The 21,032-nt window shown below is 36.4% G+C and overlaps 1 protein-coding gene across 1 annotated transcript; it reads left to right on the forward strand.

The window, feature by feature from the left end:
* Positions 1-2,043: 2,043 nt before the first annotated feature.
* Positions 2,044-21,032, forward strand: NR2C2 (nuclear receptor subfamily 2 group C member 2; the record flags this gene model as incomplete). Its single annotated transcript, XM_084269471.1, has 13 exons — positions 2,044-2,130; positions 5,207-5,407; positions 6,559-6,661; positions 7,625-7,804; positions 9,904-10,051; positions 11,621-11,714; positions 12,100-12,233; positions 13,811-13,988; positions 14,975-15,096; positions 15,596-15,735; positions 17,038-17,175; positions 18,689-18,794; positions 20,858-21,032. Exons 1-13 carry the CDS (start codon positions 2,059-2,061, stop codon positions 21,030-21,032), a joined length of 1,791 nt encoding a protein of 596 aa, XP_084125597.1. The 5' UTR covers positions 2,044-2,058.

Consider the following 21,032-nt stretch of genomic DNA (forward strand, 5'->3'; position numbering starts at 1 on the left):
ATAAGTATTGTAAATGATATAATTTGTGATATAATTTAAAATTTTTAATTTATCAAAATACAAAATTGGTTTTAAGGTGTAAGATTTATTTTGCATTAATCAGAGTTATGTAAAAATCTTGGCTGCTAAGTCATTGACATTATAGAACCTTTTTCCACAGAACAGAGTTTTGGCCAATATGCATTGTTTTCAGTAAGTATTCAGTAGTGCTGTATTCTGTTTATTCTTTTTATAAAGTACATCACTGTGGTATTTTTTTCCAATTTAAATGGAGTTTCTGTATAAATTTATATTGTGTTGTAAGAATTTGCAGTGCTTGTTATTCAGATATGTCGCATGTTTAAACTTTGCTCAAGCAGGCTTTTAAATATTACTGTGTTTGTCAATCATTTTATATAAAAACAACTTTCAATAAAGGATGTGACTGAAAAATGTCCATGTTGCACTGTTGACTGCAGGCAGTAATGGCACCTCTGGAGTTGCTGTAGTTACTCCAGCATACTAATGTCTTGTGTGTACTAACTGTTGGTCAAAGGTTGTTGGAACTTTTTTGAAAATTCTTGTACTTTTTGTACACATTGGTATATTGCAAGCTTAAAACCAGGATTGGGTGGCTGTGGTGAATGGCAAGCATACCTTTCTACCTGTGATCGGCGTGTAAGGACCGTAATACAAGTACTTCATCTAAACTACAGTTACAATTATTAAGAAGGAACAATTAGAGCTATCATTTCCATCAATGAATCTGAGGATGAACAAGCACAAAGCCTAAATATGCACAACTGTAGAGTTACCTGTGTACATTGCCAATGTCATATCCCTTCTGTTAGCAGAAGATAAAGGCTGTCAGGCCACTATTTCCTTGCATGTTTAAATGTAAAATTTGACAGTTTTTCTCTGAAAGTAGCTATGCAAGGGCTGTTCTTTCGAGCTTTCTCTAGGTATTCAGATCTAGATTTGCATTATCATTTGGTGCTTTAGAAAGATATGGAATAGAACAAGAAACAACGGGATTGAATTGTAGTGAAGTCCTCTCTAGAATAATAAGCATTAACCACATAGACTTGAATTCATGATGAATTGGTGTTCTGTTGGAGCATAGATTTCAGAAAAAATCTGGAATTAGATTAATTCAGATTAACACCACTCCGAATTAGAAAAATAGAAATGGGGGACAACAATAAGGGGGAGAGAATATCAGCACACTGAAGAACTGGGATTCTAATTATGCTACTGTCTAAAACACAGATATCCAGATAACCAGCCGTCTTAATTTTAACATTTGTACTTTTAAAATACTGGACATTCAAAATTGTTCTTACTTCTATTTGAAAAATAAAATCACTGTTTTCTCCAAGTGAGATGTATGGATACCACACTTTTAGAAGGCTTCATAGATGAAATAAAGTCAGAGACATAAAAAGTAAAGACTGATTTGGTTAGACAGGAGTTCTGTGCAGTCTTCCGGCAAATTCCATATATCTCTTGTCCCATACACGTTCCTGGGATTGCAGACACTTTTAGGTGCCAGAGAAAGCTTTCTAAAATTCGGCTACCTGAACGTTGAAAAAGTAGTTTATAAAATACTTGACAATTATTTAAAGGTAAAATACATTATTTGATGTGGTGTGTTTTATTTTTACAGAAGCAAATAATGAGGCAAGTCTATAATTGAGAGTTAAAAACAGTCTTTCTGCATTTCAGTAATCTGAATGATCATATAGTAATTCTCCAGTGATTTATTTGGGGCAGGGTGGTGGTTTGGTTTTGTGGTTCTGGTCATGTATCAGATTCATTCTGCTCCCAAACAAAGGTAGCTTTCTGATAGCGCATTGATAGTAGCATGTCATCATACTGATAATTCATTGAAAACAGACCCAAGATGGATTAATGACTGTAATCTTTCCAATAAATTTTGATTCCATGCTATAGGGCCATCTAATCTTTAATAAATATATGTATTTTTAAAGCATTCAGTACTGTAAAACAGTAAATTAAAATTCTGTATGTTATTTATAGGTGCAGACTGTTCAGACTTCACTTTCTGAATCTCCAGTGATGACCAGCCCTTCCCAGCGTATCCAGATAATTTCCACGGACTCCTCTGTAGCTTCATCACAACGCATTCAGGTGAAAATCCATTAATCAACTATTACGTTGCCTTTTTTTCCTCTTCCTCCCACTTAGGTTTATACAAAGGCATGCTAAAGTCTATGAAATACTTGCTTAAATTTTGTGAGAACAGATCATTTTAGTGCAACCTGATTTTCTCCCTCAGCATGTGTTTGGTGATGACTAGTTTGCTGTATATAATAATTGTATTGATGGTGTGGTCAGTGAGGAGTATTTAAACTTAGCCTATGTATACATGTCTCCTGAGATGTAGCCATCACAAGTGGGCAGACCTGGTCCACAGAACAGCTAAAATCATAATCACTCTCTTTCTCTTTCTCCCGCTTATCTCTGCCATATCTGGAAGACTAGCCTAATCAGAATAAAGTTAGCCTTTGGGATATTGCACCGTGAGTCCTTGTTACTGATAGATAATACAATGGTACTACTAATGTATCAGAATGTATTCATTAACAAATGTCAGAAGAATTGTTACCAGATTGCAGCAGTTCTGCAGTACTGAGCTTTTGCCCTCGGCCTTGTTCTGTACCTCTGCCAGAGGTGGTGCTGGAGAAGAGGTTCTTGTACTCCAGGGTGTTTGGAACAGTCCTAGCAACGCAGTCCCCAGGATGGACTCTTCCTGGGATGTGTCTTGATCAGGGTGGGTGGGTGCTGCCCTATGAACAGCCATCAAAACACTTTCTAAAATAGTTTGGCATTGTCATTATTCTTACCATACATGATACAATGTGCATCATTAGTTTTCCTTACAAAACTAAATACCATCCGTTTGTTATCCAGCCTAACCTTTTTGGTTTAGTTATTTATCATCATCAGTGTTTTTATCTAATCCATGAGAAATTACAAAGAAGTCTCTATGATTTTTCTTTCTGCATAGCACTAAGGAGATGTTCTTCAGTTATCAACAACATTTAGCTATGTAATTTATCTAAGATGCTTACTCCTTAAAGTTATCAACAAAAGATGCAGTCAGACAGCATTAATGTTTCACATGCTGATTCTCAAAATTCTGTTACAATGCAGGGTTTCTATTTTTTATACAGTTATGTGGTAACATAATCTCTATTTTGCCTGGTAGAGTAACCCTACCGATATGTACCAATATTTCATTGCAAGGTAGATGTTCTCACAGCATGTATAACTGAAGCATACTGAATATTCAGCATTCATGAGGTAGGTATTTACATTGTAACTTTTGTTCAATTCTGCAAAGTAATCTACCTCCTTATATCACTGATACTTCTGGAAAAATAAAATAAATTAAAAAAACCCACACCTACGAGTCCATGATGGAGGGGGATACTGTGTCCTCAAAACACATATAGGCATTATACTGGTGTTAGTCATAATCCAAATTTAAATTTCACTGTGAATTGTCCCAGTAATTAAGATTTATAGGAAAATGATGAAGGTTGAAGAAAGCATGGAAAACTCTGGGAAGCTTAACAGGTTAACAGTGGTACTGAGGTGTAGTGACTGTCCTGTAACCTTTGAACTTATTTGGAGCTTTATGTTTGTAGACTCCATGCACTTAGGCACTGAAATGTTTATGCATATGAGACCTAAAATAGCTTACTCTGTTCTGTAAATATAAGAATCTAAAAGTCCCTGAAAAGCTCTGTCATGTCAGAGCTTTTCAATATGCAACCCCCAGCTTTGAGTACTGTTTCATGTGTGCAGGTTTTTTATGTTTGTAATCACAAAATGTGAGGTTAATCTTTCCTGAAGAGTTTCAGTAATTTAGAAAAAAAACACCAGCTCTGTAATTCGGCTCCTGCTCTATGTAGTTCTAATGCTTTTTTCAGGCAGTGTGGCTTTGTAAAACTATTAGTAATGCCTTCTTATTGAACTATTGTATATGTCTTTGTGTAAGATGTACTACATAAAAGGGACATGAAAGCTAGATTAAAAGTCTAGGTAATTGAAATTAGAGAAATAAATGCACTGTTATTATGACTCCTAATACAGTCAATTTAATAGGAATATCAAAGTGTGTAAATTCACTTCACGTTTTCATTACTGGTTTTAAGTCTGCCATTAAGCCAACTACATAAATGTATTATTTAAAGATAGCTTTCACAGTGAAGTTTATATAAAATGAATACAAATCTCAAGAATTTGCCAATCATCTTTTTTTTTGTCAGCTGGAGTAATTTTTAATTGATTGTTTTTATAAATAATCTGGAGGTGTGACTCAAATGTACATTAAGTAAGTTTGCTGATAATACTAAATTAGTAGTGGTGGAGTCCCTCAAGAGCAGAAAGACCTTACAGAAAGATGTGGATAGACTAGTGAGCAGTCACCAACCACATGAAATTAAACAAGAGCAAGTGAGCAATCTAACAAGAAAAAGCTAAGGGGTGACCTCGTTGCAATCCATACCTACCTCAAAAGTGGTTCTGGCTGATCTTTCAGTGCAGAACACGAGAAAATGGAGTGAAGCTGTGTCAGGGCAAATTAAGATTGGACATTAGGAAGTGGTCATGGCACCAAGCCTGTCAGAGTTCAAGGAGCATCTGGGCAGTGCTCTTAGTCATAGGGTTTAGTGTTAGGTAGTCCTGCAAGGACCAGGGAGTTGGACTTGATGATCCTCATGGCTCCCTTCCAATTCAAGATGCTGTATGATTCTATGACATTTCCATGGTGCTGTCTCCCTAGGCAGGGTATAACCTGCATATATACCTGCCATTCATCAGCTGCAGTCCTTAACACTACATTTTGTTCTTACTCTGTCTGGGATCCACTATATCTGGACTCCTTTTGAACAGTTGAATGTGATTTCAAGATCTCTGCACATGGTAACAATATTGATATTAGCAATATCAAGCTCTCACTTTTCACAACTCTGTCTAGTATTTTCCATCTATGCAGTAGGTATGTGGACACATGTATAATATGTATTTGGTTTGATTTTCTAGCATTCACCTAGGTAGCTGCAGTAACTTTGCAGCTGTGTAATAAATGTACAAATAGCAAATTATAAGTAACAAGGACAGTTATCAGAGAGTATCGTGTAATTCTGAGACAGACTGTATGGTCTTAAAATGTAGAATTCTTCAATGTGTTTTACAGATTGTGACAGATCAGCAGACAGGTCAGAAAATCCAAATAGTCACAGCAGTGGACTCAGCTGTGTCTCCAAAGCAACAGTTTATTTTGGCCAGTCCAGACGGAACTGGTGCAGGAAAGGTGATACTGACAACACCTGAAACATCTAATGCCAAACAGCTTATCTTTACCACCACGGACAACATTGTGCCGGGCAGAATTCAGGTAACACACAGCAATTGAGATAGACAATAGATTTTTTGGTTTGAGTTTTTTGATTTTTAGAATACTAAAGTCTGTAATTGCTTTAAGACAAATTGCAATAGTTTTCTAAAGGTCTAATCACACAGATTAGACCATGCTAATTGTAGGCTTTGTTATGCAATCATGAATCCTCCTGTCTTCACGTTCCTCATGCATTCATCACCTCTTGTGTGTAATCACTAAAATTTTAAAGATGTAAGATGGGGCTTGTGAAGAGTGACATGATTTCAGATAGTCTGTTCAAGATTCACAGGTCTGCAGAGATACAAATCACCTGACCAAACCTGTGTTCACAAGACATGGCAGTAAAACCTCTTTGTGGTAAAAGTTATCCTCTTAGTTGCTTGTGGGTCTTGAGCATAAGCCAAACCAATGAGTGCTTTGCAAAACAAATTATACAAACAATAATCTGTCTCTAGTGAAATTTGAGATTTCTTCCTAGAATTCTTCAAATAAATTTTAAAAAGTGCCTGCTCCCCATTGCTACTGCTACAGTAGGAATATTTTACAGGGACAGATACCATTCCTACATAAATGCTTGAAAAAATTGCATTAACAGTCTTTTGACATTTATTTTACTATGCTAAATGGATTGTCTGATATTACAGAGGGGTGTTTTTTATTTTTCTGTGTTAATTGGAATGTTCTGAACAAGAATTTTGGAATCCAACTCTTCCAGAAGCTAAACTGTTTCTATAATGAATCTCACCTTCAGGTTCTCCCCTCTGTCCCATATAACCCTAATAGCTAGAGAAGGAATAGAGGGTTAGAGCACTGGAAATACAACCATCTTTGGCTAAAATATAGCAGCTGTTTCAGAGTAACAGCAAGAATGGAAGAATACTGTTGACTGCACAAGTGGAGAATAAAGCTAGGAGTTTTATTTGGAATTTGTTTTGCTATGACTGTTTCAACAGTCTCACTATTTACAGTAAAAACACATTAACTCACATTTTGTACTACTTAATTTCATTCCATGTGTTGTACTTCTCAAATTCAACCACCTCTTCCCAGTCAATACAGCAGTGTTATTTTGTAGGCAGAGCTCCTTACTGTCATGTCAGAAGAAATACTGGCTTACTATCTCTCTTCCTTCTGGAATTTTGTTTTAGATAGTGACGGACTCTGCATCGGTGGAACGCTTGCTGGGAAAAGCTGATGTTCAGAGGCCCCAGGTAGTAGAATATTGCGTAGTCTGTGGTGACAAAGCATCAGGTAAGGAAGCATAAAAAGTGATAGTAAAGAAACTTGATTGAGAGGATGACTGGGATGAAAAGACATTTCGTGTATTTTAACTGATTTTAGCCATGCTGATGGCAAAAGCAATTGAGTCTTAAGATGGAAAAAGAAGATCACATTATACTTCATATTTATACACACGGAAGAATATTAGTTTGTACTTCAGTGGGAGTGTATGATAAATCAGTGTGTGTGATTCAATGGCTCCTGGTAACTGAGACTATTTGAAGCATTTAATCTGGGTCTCCACAGCTATAGGCAACCATGCATTAAACATGTCACTCAGAAAAGTCTACCTGCTCCTGGAGAACACTTCTTAGTGCTCTTTAAAAAACTCATGACAGTAGATTTTGGTATTTTACTACCACAGAAAAATGCAGAAAAAGGATCAAGTGACCCCTCAGTGTTTTAGGAGTCTGTGAGGTATAATTTGTACAGTAGCCAAGGAAGCAGACCGTGTTTTCATGCTGCAGAGAAGACACCTTTCTGTCTCACTGCCTAACGTTCATTTATTAAAACAATACCAGAATTTATATGTATAGGCATTTTAAATTAAGATTGCATTTCAAATTTTATTGTAAAATCACTTATATTCTGAAAATACTCCTAGCTTGTATGTCCTTTTAATGTATCTTGTAACCTGTAACAGCAGATAGAATTGCATCTGTGCTTATCCAGAATGGGAACTATCATTTCACAGGTCTGTTATTCAAAAATAGGCTTAGCCTTCCTCACTCTTCCCTCCTCTTTCCCACCAAAAAGCCTTGACAATAGGTAGACAGGAATCATCCTGTAAAACTTTAACAATGTTTTCATGGTTCAAAATGATGATAAGAATACAAAATTAAGAGAGTGACTTTTACAATATTTTACTTGCTTAAGGTAAATATGCTAAAATGTAAGTAATTTCCATCTGATAACAATATATATGTTCCCTAGGTCGTCACTATGGTGCTGTCAGTTGTGAGGGATGCAAAGGTTTCTTTAAAAGGAGCGTGAGGAAGAATTTGACCTACAGTTGTCGTAGCAACCAGGACTGTATCATCAATAAACACCATCGGAATCGCTGCCAGTTTTGTAGGCTTAAGAAATGTCTAGAGATGGGCATGAAAATGGAATGTGAGTGTTGTGTACTCGATGTGATACTGGGCCTACCAGCTAATAAATATGTGGACTACTACTTTTTAGTGTGTTCTCTCCATTTTCGCTTATGTTGCTTGAAGGAAGCAGAACTTTGGACAACCAGAGCATCTACTGTACTTTTCTTTCATCACCATTTTATTTCTGAGATGCAGTAGTGGTTTGTTTTGAACCAGGTCTCATACTACTGTATAACTTGAGGAGCCCAGTTAAAATCTCCCTTAGAATATGTGTTACCAACTCAGTGTATGTTTATAATACAAAATATTTTAACATAGATGGACATAAATCTGCGGTGAGTGTTCCATGTTCAGAATCTGCTTTCCTTCTGGTTTAGTTTTGCTGCTTTTATATCCAGTGGTAGAATGTAGTTGATGTCTTTTTTTTTTTTGTTGGTATGTTTGGGGTTTTTTTAATGTTTATATCCATTTGATAATTTTTGAGCTTTGTATTGTGAGGAAGTATATAAACTGTCATGTTAAACAATTAACTTTCGTGTTTGTATGCAGTGCTTCATAAGATTTCCTTGCTAGCATCCAAACACCTTTTTCAATCTATTTTGTTTCCAAACTATAGCACCTCTGCTTCTTCAGCCCAGCACTTCGTGAAGCCTATAATCTGGTTGTTTTGTGATAAATTTATGGCGAATTTAAGGTGAAGCAACAAATACTTTTCTTTTTCCACTCTCATCTAGGCAGAATAAGTTCCAACCACTGAGTTGAAGAGAGGCAGAACATCAAGCTGTAAACAGGGAGATCTGTGTTATATATTCACTCTGGAACTCCAGACCTGTAGAGATGATTGTTATGCTTTGCATGCACTATGCTGAGGATAGTGGGAGACATCTAAACAAGAGAAATCACTGCATTTCCAGAAGTTAAACTTTTCTTATCCCAATATGATTATGATATATGCTCACTTACTTTGCTGGGCATTGGGTCAGGCTTCTGATTAGCATTTATATATCCACCAAGCCAACAAAACGGATATACCTACTTTAAGCCCCTAAATCTTGATGATGTAACAATGGTAGCAAAATCAGCAACTAAATAATGCTTGCTGGGTATAAGGACAGAGGGGGAGGCATCCACGTATTTTACTGTTACATTCACAGGCACTAGAGGGGAGTGGAATGTTTTTGTCTGCTCGTTAGTAATGTTAATCTTCTACAACAATAACCGTTATGATTGATTGTTAAAATTAACAGCACAGAAATATTATCTCCATTTATTACTTTGCCTTACATTTGCAAAGTGTGTGAGAATTAATATTAGTACAGTTTTTAAAATCCTTTCTATTATCTACATAGTCTTTTATTCATTTTATTATCCCCATTTTTAGGTTTAAAATATATGCAGTCTAGCCTTATGCCAAACTATAGAGGAGTTTGTAACGTTTAGAGACTTAGATCCTGGATAACTTTCTGTGATGTTAATAACAATAACAATTATCATAAAGATATGTGTATTTATATATAAACCTTAATATTATAATGAGCACTTTTCATTTCCCTTAAAATTACAAAGTTACGGTGTCTTACTATTTTTATTAAAAGATTTGCCACTCTTTGTTGGCACACTGCAGACTGAGCTTATTTTCGTCCATTTATCAAGTAGAATTAAGTTAAATTCTGAAGAGGAACAGGAACACCTGCTTGTCTTGACTTTTTCTGGGTTCACACTGTTTTGAATCCTCCTGAGTATGACTACATCTAATATGTAGATACAGCTTTACCTGTAAAAAAATAAATGGATAAACAATTTGAAAAAAACATTTTGCAGAATGTTCTCTCTTATTAAATGCCAATGAAATTGCAAAGTTTGACTCCAGTTCAGCCAAACTTAAAGCCAAATGGTTAATTTGTAACTTTCTAAGTTAAAAATGTTTAGTATCTCAGGTATACTAAAATTTGAGCCTGTATTTCTTCAGTCTTCATATTAAATTCCCAGTTTTGCAGTAAGCTGATATGCTATCATAACTGTGCAAACTCAAATCCTGCTGTTAGAACTTTACTGTATTTTTGGGTTTTTCAGTTGAAATTTTTCCTTTCAAATCTGCTTGTTTCTGGTTTTATGTAGCGGTTCAGAGTGAAAGAAAGCCTTTTGATGTACAACGTGAAAAACCAACCAACTGTGCAGCTTCCACTGAAAAGATCTATATCAGAAAAGATCTACGAAGCCCTCTAATAGCAACTCCAACATTTGTGGCAGATAAAGATGGGACGCGGTGAGTACCTCAGTTTAACAGGGCTACATTAAGTACCCCAGTTTAATGGGGTTTTGTCTTTATTTGAGCATGTCACCTTTGCTGGCACACCTATACACTTTCTTTTTCCCCTGTCTGCACTAAAGAATTGTACAGAAAAGAGCTCCAGTTCACAAATCATCTCTTTCCATTACCAAGACCAACCTAAACTGTTCTGCTACTTGTGAAAGATTTCTGGATGGTTTTCAGTTCAGAGCTGGTTCTTCTCCAGCCAGGTCAAAACTGTTTTCCTTCTAAAGACATAATTAAAAGAGACTGGAGTGACTGCTGGTTCAGATCCCAAGAGTCTGGTTTCAACAACACTAAAACACCAGCAGCTTCCTTTTACTGTGTCGGAATATCTTCATATTCTTCCTGTGCTCTCAGTTGTCTCCAGAGGCCGTGGCTGTGGAAATCTGTATCATAATATCATTTGTCTCTTTCTGAGTAGAATAGAAAAAAATTCCAGGTTTGTCCCAGTTCCAGCAAGGACAGATTTAACTTCCCCAAGGAGCCAGCACAGGTGAGCTGAGCTGGCCCAGGCTGTTTTCCACACCACCTGACATCAGGCCCCCCATAAAAGGGTCTGGTTGGGTTTAAAAAACTGGTCAACAGTTTTTTAAAACTGTTGGTCCAGTTCATGAACAGGTAATATCAGTTGAGATAGACATATATATATATATATATAATTTTTAAAATGCATATATAACCTTTGATGAACAAATGGCACTGCAGTGAGGAAGAGTGGGCAGCAAATTCCTTGAAGATTTGTTTTTTCAGTGTTGTTCTTTGCAAATCAGCTTGTTCACAAACACATTTGCTTCTCTGAGATTTCCTTGTCCTACAGATTCCTTACAGTCCTATATAAAATATTATAGTTATTAAGTGTGACTCTTTATGTAGGATTCAGATTTCAGATTTCCATAAAGCATTGTCATTTGCCTGTGGTGGTTCACAATGTTAGTTGTTAGTCTCAGACCCTGTAAACTATAACTTTGCTGCATCCCGAATCTGTTGTGCATGCAGTTGTTTTGGGTTATGTATACTTGGAGTGTTACATGAGTAACAAACTCACTCTTGCTGACAGTGAAGACTTCATGCTTCTCCCTAAGTTAGATACAGCAAAGAGAAAGGATGGAGGCTGGGTTGGATGGGGTGTTGGGCTCCCTGGGATAATGGAGGGTATCCCTGCCCAGGACAGGGGAGTTGGAATTCAATTATCTTTAAGGTCCCTTCTCATCCAAGCCATTCTATGATTCTGTGACTTCTGAGAGCATGAGAAGACAACAGCTGTCCTTAAGACAAAACAGACCAGCATTAAAAGAAAATCACAGGATATGTATTGGGCAAGTTGTTACTACTTTTTCACAGGAAAACATAGTCTAGTCTTTTCTGTCTTTCATGCTACAGACTTAGGTCCTGATGAATAAACTCTGATCTTCATTAAATTGTTAATGGAAAAGTTGTTTATCCCTTTTATTCTGATATGGATTGTTACACATTCTCATGGTTAATGTAAAATACTGTTGACTGTCTTATGCTTTTGAGCAGGTCAGCAGGTCTTCTTGATCCAGGAATGCTTGTGAATATTCAGCAGCCTTTGATCAGGGATGATGGTACAGTCCTCCTAGCTGCTGACTCCAAGGTATTATTCTTTCAGTTATGTTGTTCAGACAATTTTAGCTGAGTACATAGACCCAAATAATTCTTGCTCTTGAGAAGGTGAGGTTGTGGTAAGTCTGAAGATACGTAAAAATGGAGGTAAGAAGCTGATCGACAGGAACATACCATTTCATGGGCGTATTTCTGCAAAAGTTCTGCCACAGGCAGATCCTCATTTATGTCAGCTGGAGTTGAGATTGATGATTACAATGGGATTGAAAAAAGATTACAGTAAGATTTAAAGAATATAGCCATTGTTCTTCCTGTGGGTGTTGGGGAGGAAGGAAAGGGTACATAAGGGAAAAAAATGTATGTATTTGATACATCACCTACAATTTTGATCTACTAATATGGTTCTTCCTTTTTAGGCTGAAACAAGCCAGGGTGCTTTAGGAACACTAGCAAATGTTGTAACATCTCTTGCTAATCTCAGCGAGTCACTAAATAATGGAGATGCTTCTGAAGTTCAACAAGAAGAGCAATCTGCAAGTGAGATTACACGGTATGCATTTATATTTGCGTGTTCTTTAGCTGTTTATATGGTGTATACTTGCACTCATTCATTGAACTAATTTGGCATCATAACACAAAACACAGTAGAGATTGCTCCCTACTTAGAAATACAAAACCATTTCTTTAGAAATTCAGGTTTGGCTGTTGTTATCCTGTAAAGAACTGTGTGCTGTGTTATATATGCAGTTTTCTGAAACTAGACCAGATTTCATGCTTGGAAAACTAATAAATTACTAGTTTGTAACCTTGCAAGACTGCAGCAGCACTTTGATATGCTTTTATGTGATAGGCTTGCTATGTGGAAACTTCTACGAAGCTTCTCATGCCTTTGGTCCTGCTCTTTAGGGGTCTGTATTACTGCAGATTTCTTTTTGAGATTGCACTGCCATAATATCTAAAGATAATGTAGGGAAGATGTACTTAAGATTAATAAGTGTTTTTTTCTGATGCTTAGAAAGAGGTTTAAGCCTTTGTTGTCTTTATTAATGAGAAAAAGGGGAAAAGGAACATGAAACCATAAAATTTGCAGCAGGGTTTGAGATTTTTCAGTTGGGGGTTTTGTTTGAGTTTTTTCGGGGTGGGGAGGTGTTGAAGGCCTACATAAATGGGCAATATAATGAAAGAAGAAAAACACCTTGCCTCAAACTGTCCGTTGTTTCTCAAGGAGAGTATTTTTAAGAGGAGCTTAACTTCAGGCTATTAAGACTTTCATTTAAACTGTAACAAGTGGGTGAAGTGATAGTTGACACTGCAATTTTAACTTAGGTTAGTAAAGCAAAAGAAAAAAATATCCACCACCTACCCCAAAAACTTCTTGACAAAAATGCTAGCAAACCAGTGCTATATTATAATAGTCCACTGGTATGTAATTGGAGTACTAAATTCTCCTTTACATTTAAGCTCTGTTACCATAAGAAGAGAATTTACACTGCCTTATTTCAGCAATGGCCCAGCTACAGCTTAAATATAAAGGAGTCCAGAGACCAGTCTCTTACATTATTGTCATAAGGTTTCTAATGCTCTGCCTGTACTGTGAGATCCAGAGTGTCTGGCCATATCTCATCTTCAGGAAAAAGGTATTCAGGCATTTTGTCTGCAAGGGAATCACACTATTCTTTTACTGTTCCAAGAAATTGGACATTAAGGAGAGGGACAGCAGGGTGCTCTTCAGAGTGCATCTTGTCAATAATGTGTAATCTGTTAAATGTTCGAAGGCAGTAGCGAATGGTAAGCAAAGAGACCCCTTAACTAGTAGAAATACTAGCATAAAACTATTAGAGCCGGATTTACTGTGGTAAAAAGTTCCTCTCTTTCAGGGGAGATCTTTTACCATTGCTATATGGGCAGATGTATTCCTTTTATTAATGTCCAAACACTACTGAGGGGCCAGGTTGTAATGAAAAGTCTGACCTTGTGTCTTAGCATAAACAGTTCCTATATACATTACCTCTTAATGGAAATGCTTTGCAGCATTTAATTTGACCATTACTGTGATTATTTATTTTTTAAGTGTTAAAGGAAGCATTCTTTTCATTGTTTATTGCTGGGGTTTGGGTTTTTTTCCAGGGCATTTGATACTTTGGCTAAAGCACTTAATACCACAGATGGTACAGCAGCTCATAACTTGGCAGATGGGGTGGATCCTGCAGGAGGGGGCAATATTCATGTAATCAGTAGGGATCAGTCAACACCAATTATTGAAGTTGAAGGACCCCTACTTACAGATACACATGTCACATTTAAGGTATGTGCTTCAGTAAATGTCTTACTAAACACACACAGTATCCAAAATCAATTTAGTACGTTTCTTTATTCTATTTAGTTTTGGGAATATAAACTAGGATAACATACCCTGTTGCAAAGCTTCTAATAGAATTTTCACTCTTGCATGCTGTATTGAAAGACTATAGGTGTTATTTCATAAGACCTTTTCACAGACAGAAGGATGCTTTAAAATTTTTAATTTCACTTTCCAGTGCTTTCCATATCGCTCACATAGTATGATGTCTGTCTTAATTTATAATTCTAGACAGTGTCAATCTTTCATCTAAAAGGTTCTTTCCTAGAGGTTACAATGACTTATTAGATGTTTGTGGTTAGAACACTGGAAAAGGTCATGCATTTTAGAGATGCTTGAGCTTCAATGGAATAAAAACACATGTTGATAAACAGTGTGCTTGAAACTATAAGTGTTCATCTTGTTGTAATCCGATTGCATTGTTGCAAGAAATACACAAATCATTACTGAAACAAGTAATACTTAATGTAGTCAAACTTTTATCATAACCTGCTTATTCCCATTAATGGTGTTTTGTGATTACAGATACCTGTTATGTGACTTTCCCATTAAAAAAAAAATCTATATTTTAGGTATTTTGTTTCCTTTTAAAAAGTTTTAAATGCTCTTTCTTAGTGCTGTGATGCTAGCCAATGCTCCACAGAGAAATGGAATCTAGAGGTTTAATTATAGTTAAGTGAACATTAAAACAGCTTAAAAGGAAACATTTGAGCTCTTTCGCATATAATTTCTTGTCTTCCATCCCATTTTGCATTCCTGGCAGTAGTAATGAGTATATACTCAGTGCAGTTTTCCTTTGACAATTTCTTGTCACATAGTTGCTTATGACAGACCCTGAGGTAGTTTGAGTGTTTTTGCTGGTTATTTTATTGATAATAAAATCTGCTTTATGTCTGAACTGTGTATATTGCACTGTCTGTTTGTTTTTGCAGCTCACAATGCCCAGTCCAATGCCAGAGTACCTTAATGTACATTACATCTGTGAGTCAGCATCACGACTACTTTTCCTCTCTATGCACTGGGCTAGGTCCATTCCTGCATTTCAAGCTCTTGGGTAAATGGACATGTTCTGTTGAATGATTTGTTTTCTCATGAACTTAAGCACTGATCTAAACACTTGTCAGCTATTTTAAATGTGCAAATGGTTGTATTGTCTAAATTTTAATGCATTCTTTAAAATGGGTGAAGACTATGCGATATTTTCCCTTTTGAAGAATAAAATAGAAGATGACAAAGGACTGGGGAACTACAATATCTGATGTTATTGTGGTTACAGAAGCTAAAGCCGATCAAAAGCAAGCATTTAATTTTTAGAAATGTATGTTGGTAAAGAACTGATGAGCACCACTTTCCAGAAAACCTGGAATTGTTCCTGTGGTTGGCTTACCACTTCTTACTGCTTTTTGAAATATGCCAGTATATGCCTTTTAGTAAAGTGGTTTGGAATACATTAATCCTTATTCTTGATTGTTATAATTAACATAGTTATACATAGGGTAATACCAACCTGATATAAAACTAGCCACAGTTGTATGATTTTCTGTTGTTCATAGGCAGGACTGTAATACAAGCCTTGTGCGTGCCTGCTGGAACGAGCTGTTTACCTTGGGCCTGGCACAGTGTGCACAGGTGATGAGTCTGTCTACTATCCTAGCAGCTATTGTCAACCATCTCCAGAACAGCATACAGGAAGGTATGTTTTCGGTGTGTGGTTCTTAACACATCTTCAGTCCTGTCAACTCTACAGGGATATTTTGTAACATTTCTCATGAGGTGTTTCCTAGTTGGTGGCAGAATTGTTCCCCAGGATCTAGAGGAAGGAGAAGCCTTCTCTTGCATAATTACCTTTCCTCTGATGATTTACAGCTTTTGTTGCACAGACCTGACAGAGACCTTTGAGGCATAGAAGTGTCCATAGAAGAAATGGGGATAAGGCTGGAGAACATATTCTCCTGTTATCTACATGTGATTGGCAGTATTAAGACAAGTACATCCTAAAGTTGGGTTCACTCACCTCCAGATGTGGGTTCGGGTTTTTTTGACCTCTCTTAGAATAATGAGGTGGTCTTTCAAACCACACCAGGTTTTTTTTCTTTCAGAACTTTCCTTCTCCTCTTTGCAGTGTAACACTAGAGCATTTGCAAGTATAATGGTCTTGTATTCTGCTATAATGCAGCAATGATGGATGTATTTTGAACTACCCTCTGCAGCATTAACTAACCTCTTTACTTGACACTCTTAAGAAGATTTATGTAATTTTATTTTTTCATTCAGTGTGGGCCTGTTGATAGTGTTGACTATATCTAGAATGGATTATAATCTATTATGGTTGGGTTTTTGTATTCTTTTAATAACATTTCCTACCAATATGATTGATTAGCATGAAAATAACATTCCATTTTTAATAGGGAAAAAACAATACTAGGAACTTTAAACTCTTCAAACACAGCATATATAAAATGTACAAAACTAGTTAATCTGAAAAAATGTGTGATATCCTTCAGTCCTAGTAAAGTACATTTGTTTTAATGTACTTTATTGGCTTAATGGTGATAAATTAGACAGAAATTTGGTCTTAAATTAATAGTGTGCTTTCATAATGAATATAGTTGGGGGCTTTTAGGGGTGGTGTATTTTTGTTTAACTTTGTTTTGGAGTTGTTTTTTGAGGTTTTTTTAATAGTTTAAGAGGGCCTGGACAAGTCCTCAAATAACAACAAATGGATGCTCCTTTCCTGCGCAGATAGGTGAGAGCTTAAAAGATCAATAGGGAAACGTTCACATTGTATTTTCTGCACAGGGTCAGGCTTTTAATTGTATCTCTGCTAAATAAACAGCTATTTTACCTACACCTGAGACAATGAGTTGGTGGAGTGTGGGGATTATGATACCCTCAATCTGGCTCCACTTCTGTTCCCATAGCTTAAAAAAAAATGTATTTGATGTACAAGATGTACTTGAGCTCACATGAAATAGTAACTAATATCTTTTTGTAGATAAACTTTCTGGAGACAGAATAAAGCAAGTCATGGAACACATCTGGAAACTTCAAGAGTTCTGTAACAGCATGGCCAAGCTTGATATTGATGGATATGAATATGCTTACCTTAAAGCTATAGTCCTCTTTAGCCCTGGTAAGGAATTTATTAACCTTATATTTTTAATTGATAAGCATTCACATGTTAAATGTTGTAGCAGTTTTTTTAATGAGCCTAATGTCTTGAGGTGAGACTGATCTGTTAAGCTGCAGATAAAATTATTGTTCCATAATGATTCATTGCAAATAATAAGTGTTTTGAAAATAACTTTGGAGCAACATATCCATGTTATTTACAGTTCCAATATATCGGGAATTTCCTGTACACCTACCTTAGAAGATGACTCCCAATTACCTTCAGCTAAGAATCTATGATGTATAAGTTACCTGGGATGTGTAGTAGCTGTATTAGTGAAATAAATGGCAGAAAGGATAGAGGAAATACATTCTCACAGTGACAGAAAGAAATTGGCTCAAATTTTAATATTTGAATAGACTCATAAGTGGGATCATTGAAATATGAGCAGAAGTACTACTGTGTTTTATATGGAACTTCCACAAAATCTCCAAAACTAAATGTAAACAGGCTGTCTTCCATTTGTTACCAAAAAAAATGTCAGCAGACAACTAAAGCATGATCAACAGTGTTTGAGATATGAGGATTTACTCAAAGACGACACTTGAGATTTTCTGGAGTGATAAGGTAAGGACCTTAAAGAAACAAGAAGTCACAGTGCTTCAGCAAAGATGTTCCTAGAACAGAGGTTAATTTAAAACTGCTGCAAGGCTGAGTGAAAAGGAAAATCTTGCTCATAAATGAAAATTATTTAATTCAAAGGTGCTTACCACTTTGAACTTAACAAAATATAAAGAAATGTGTATCTTGTTAGTGGGGGGGCGTGGTGTGGGTGGGTTTTTTGTTTTGAGGTTTTTTGGGGGGTTGCATTGATAATATTTTTCTCTTTGTAATAAAACTTGCTTTAATTAGAAGATATTGGTGTCATGAAATGTGCTTTTGAAATTTTTTTTGCAGATTATCCCATTAGTGTTAGGTTTATTAGGGAGTTTATTCAAGTTGGAGGAGCAAGAAGCTCGCCAAGCTCTCGGTCCTGTTTGCAGAGACGAGCAGTTTGAACACACCACTGAAGATACTTGGCTGAAGTCAATATGTCATGTTTTTGAGTTTTTTACTGATAGTGTGACTGTCTTTGGGGAGCTGAGCCAGCTGGATTGAAAACATGAGACAGACACAGAAAGGTTGAAAAACTGACTGCTCAGTCAGCATAGCTAGTCAAAATCAGAGAGGCACATTTTTAAAAGCAGGGTTAGAAACACAAACTAGGAGTGTGATTGCCTGGTACATACCTACAGGCTTAATCTTTTTCCGCTTTCTTGGGAATGCACACAGCTAGAGAGAGAAAAGTGAGCAAGCCAGTTCTGAAGCCAGGAAGCAAATGGTCAATGGAGTGGTTTCCTTTCTACAGCTAACATATTCAACAGTGCAACAAGAGAAATATTTTCATGAAATTAAACGTGAGAATCTTATAACTACATATATTTCACAATGTATAGGGAAACAATCGACATACAGAAATGTTTTGTTTCTTTAGATCATCCTGGTCTGACCAGTTCAACCCAAATAGAAAAATTCCAGGAGAAGGCACAGATGGAATTGCAGGACTATGTACAAAAAACCTATCCAGAAGATACATATAGGTATTTATTGTCTATAGTACCCAAAGTAATGTTGTGAACCACACCTGGCTAAGGTACAAAATAACATCATGGATGTAAAAATCTCTTTAACCTCTGTTCTTTTTTGACAACTGTGGAGAAGGAACTAGAACCTTATTTATAAAAGCAAACAGGTTTGGTTAAAGATAGCTAGCTTCTTCCATGTAAATTAAATTTGAGTACTTACTGTTTTTGAGGGTCTCATTGCCATGGTTAAAAAAGCAGACTTACTTCTGTAGTTAAGACTGCCTCCTCACACCAAGTTAGCTGTCAAAGAGGCTTTGAGAAAATAAGAGGTGATTATAATATTTTTAGTTTTTGTCCTGTTACATATGCAGAACAGTATTAAAGCTGTCAGTTAATAAACCTTGGAAAAATAAGGATTGCACGTGGGGAACAGTGATAAACTCTTAGGCTTCTGTTTATAAGAAATTCCCACGCCCTACTTACTTTCTCCTTTTGTAAAAATTTCCAAGGACTTCTCTTTTAAAGTGTCTAACTTGGTTTTTCACCTCTCAGCTGTTCCTGCTTCTTACTGCTAGAAATAGCTATCCTATTTTCTAATGGTGTCCATCAACACTATTTTAAATCTCATCAGCTCAACTGTTCCCTGCATTACAAGGGAAAATCTAACTTCAGTCTAGCGAAACATCCTTGAACATGTTCTCTTTTATCATGTAAAGAAGCATGCAATCCCAAAAGGTTAAGCAAGGTCTGAGGGTAGTGTAATTTAAAAAAAACAAGCAGCTTGTAAGAGAGAGAGCTTCCCCCATCACAGAAACTGATTTCTGCTCTGATCTTGAAGAGCTAACCTTGTGTGGTGCAACAGAAAGGGCATTCCAGATAGGTGCAATGAAGATGGGATACTCCCAAATATCCTCAAATTCTTTTTCTGTGTACAGTTTAAACTATTCTGTTCTGATGTGTGAGAGCTGGAAATCTGCCATAAAAATATGTTCCACATATTTAACTCATCCCAAGAGTGGCTGAAGGAAGCAAATCAGAGTAACATTTCCCAAACAATGTCCTCTGTTTTAATTGATACCATGTATATCACCATTCTATGCTTGCCCATAGAATATTTCTGAGAAACTGAATGCTGGCACACGTTGAGATAGCAGCACAAGTGTTATTATGACAGTTCTCACAAAAACAGCAGCACGGCTTGAATCTTTTTGCAACTTTCACCTAAAGTTTACAACATCTGGTATATTAGCAGAATGGAATTTACATATTTTCTCCATAAATACTCAAGCATTTTCCAGAGGCCTGTGTTGTGCTGCCTGTGGTTTGCCATTGAATGGCTCTGGATCAGGAAATTTATTTGTTTTGGCATTTGTGATGTACCTCTGCCACATAAACAAAACACAGCAGGTATGCTTTCATCACTGTCCTAAATTTCAAATACATTTGAAGTCCAGAAATTCAATACATTCACTTCGTTCATTGGATGTTGTATCTGTTGACATCTGATATGTTAAACCACACAGCATTTAGCAGTATGAATGAGTAACAGCACATCCCCACAAATTCCTTTTCTTATGAAAAACAGATTCTCTCATCCTTTTATACATAACCAGTCCCCATTTTTGCTCTCTGATTTGTCATTAAGTTGCTAGGCAACAGGGGACTATTCTGCATGTGGTTTAAATTTTAATTAAGTATTTTACTCTTAAAATTATGCAGATGTTCTCACCAGTCTTATGGATATTATTAGTCTCAGTATTGTCCAATGCTTCCAGATCTGGGTATTTTAAAAACAAACCAGGAGAATTGTGTTTTTGTATATACACACATTGTGTCTACAAAGGACATCAGTATGTCCTTTCAGTTGGAAAACCACAAAGGATGGTGCTTTGCATTTCACCTGCAAGATAGAAAAGGGACCGTTCTTTTTATGGTAGCTGATTTAGCTTTAATTGCCTCTTTACTCCCATTCATGAATTATGGTAATAATAAAAGCAGATCTAGCTCTTTTAGCCACAGATTATTTTGAACGGGTGTTACGTGTGTATATATAATGATCTGCTGAACTTATTTTCCAGGCTAGCCCGGATTCTAGTTCGCCTGCCAGCACTCAGGCTGATGAGCTCTAGCATTACCGAGGAACTATTTTTTACTGGCCTCATTGGAAATGTTCCCATTGACAGCATAATCCCCTACATTCTCAAAATGGAAACAGCAGAATACAATGGTCAAATAACTGGCACATCTGCATAG

The sequence above is a fragment of the Gallinula chloropus genome, assembly GCF_964237585.1.
Source record: "Gallinula chloropus genome assembly, chromosome: 12".
NCBI lineage: Eukaryota > Metazoa > Chordata > Aves > Gruiformes > Rallidae > Gallinula > Gallinula chloropus.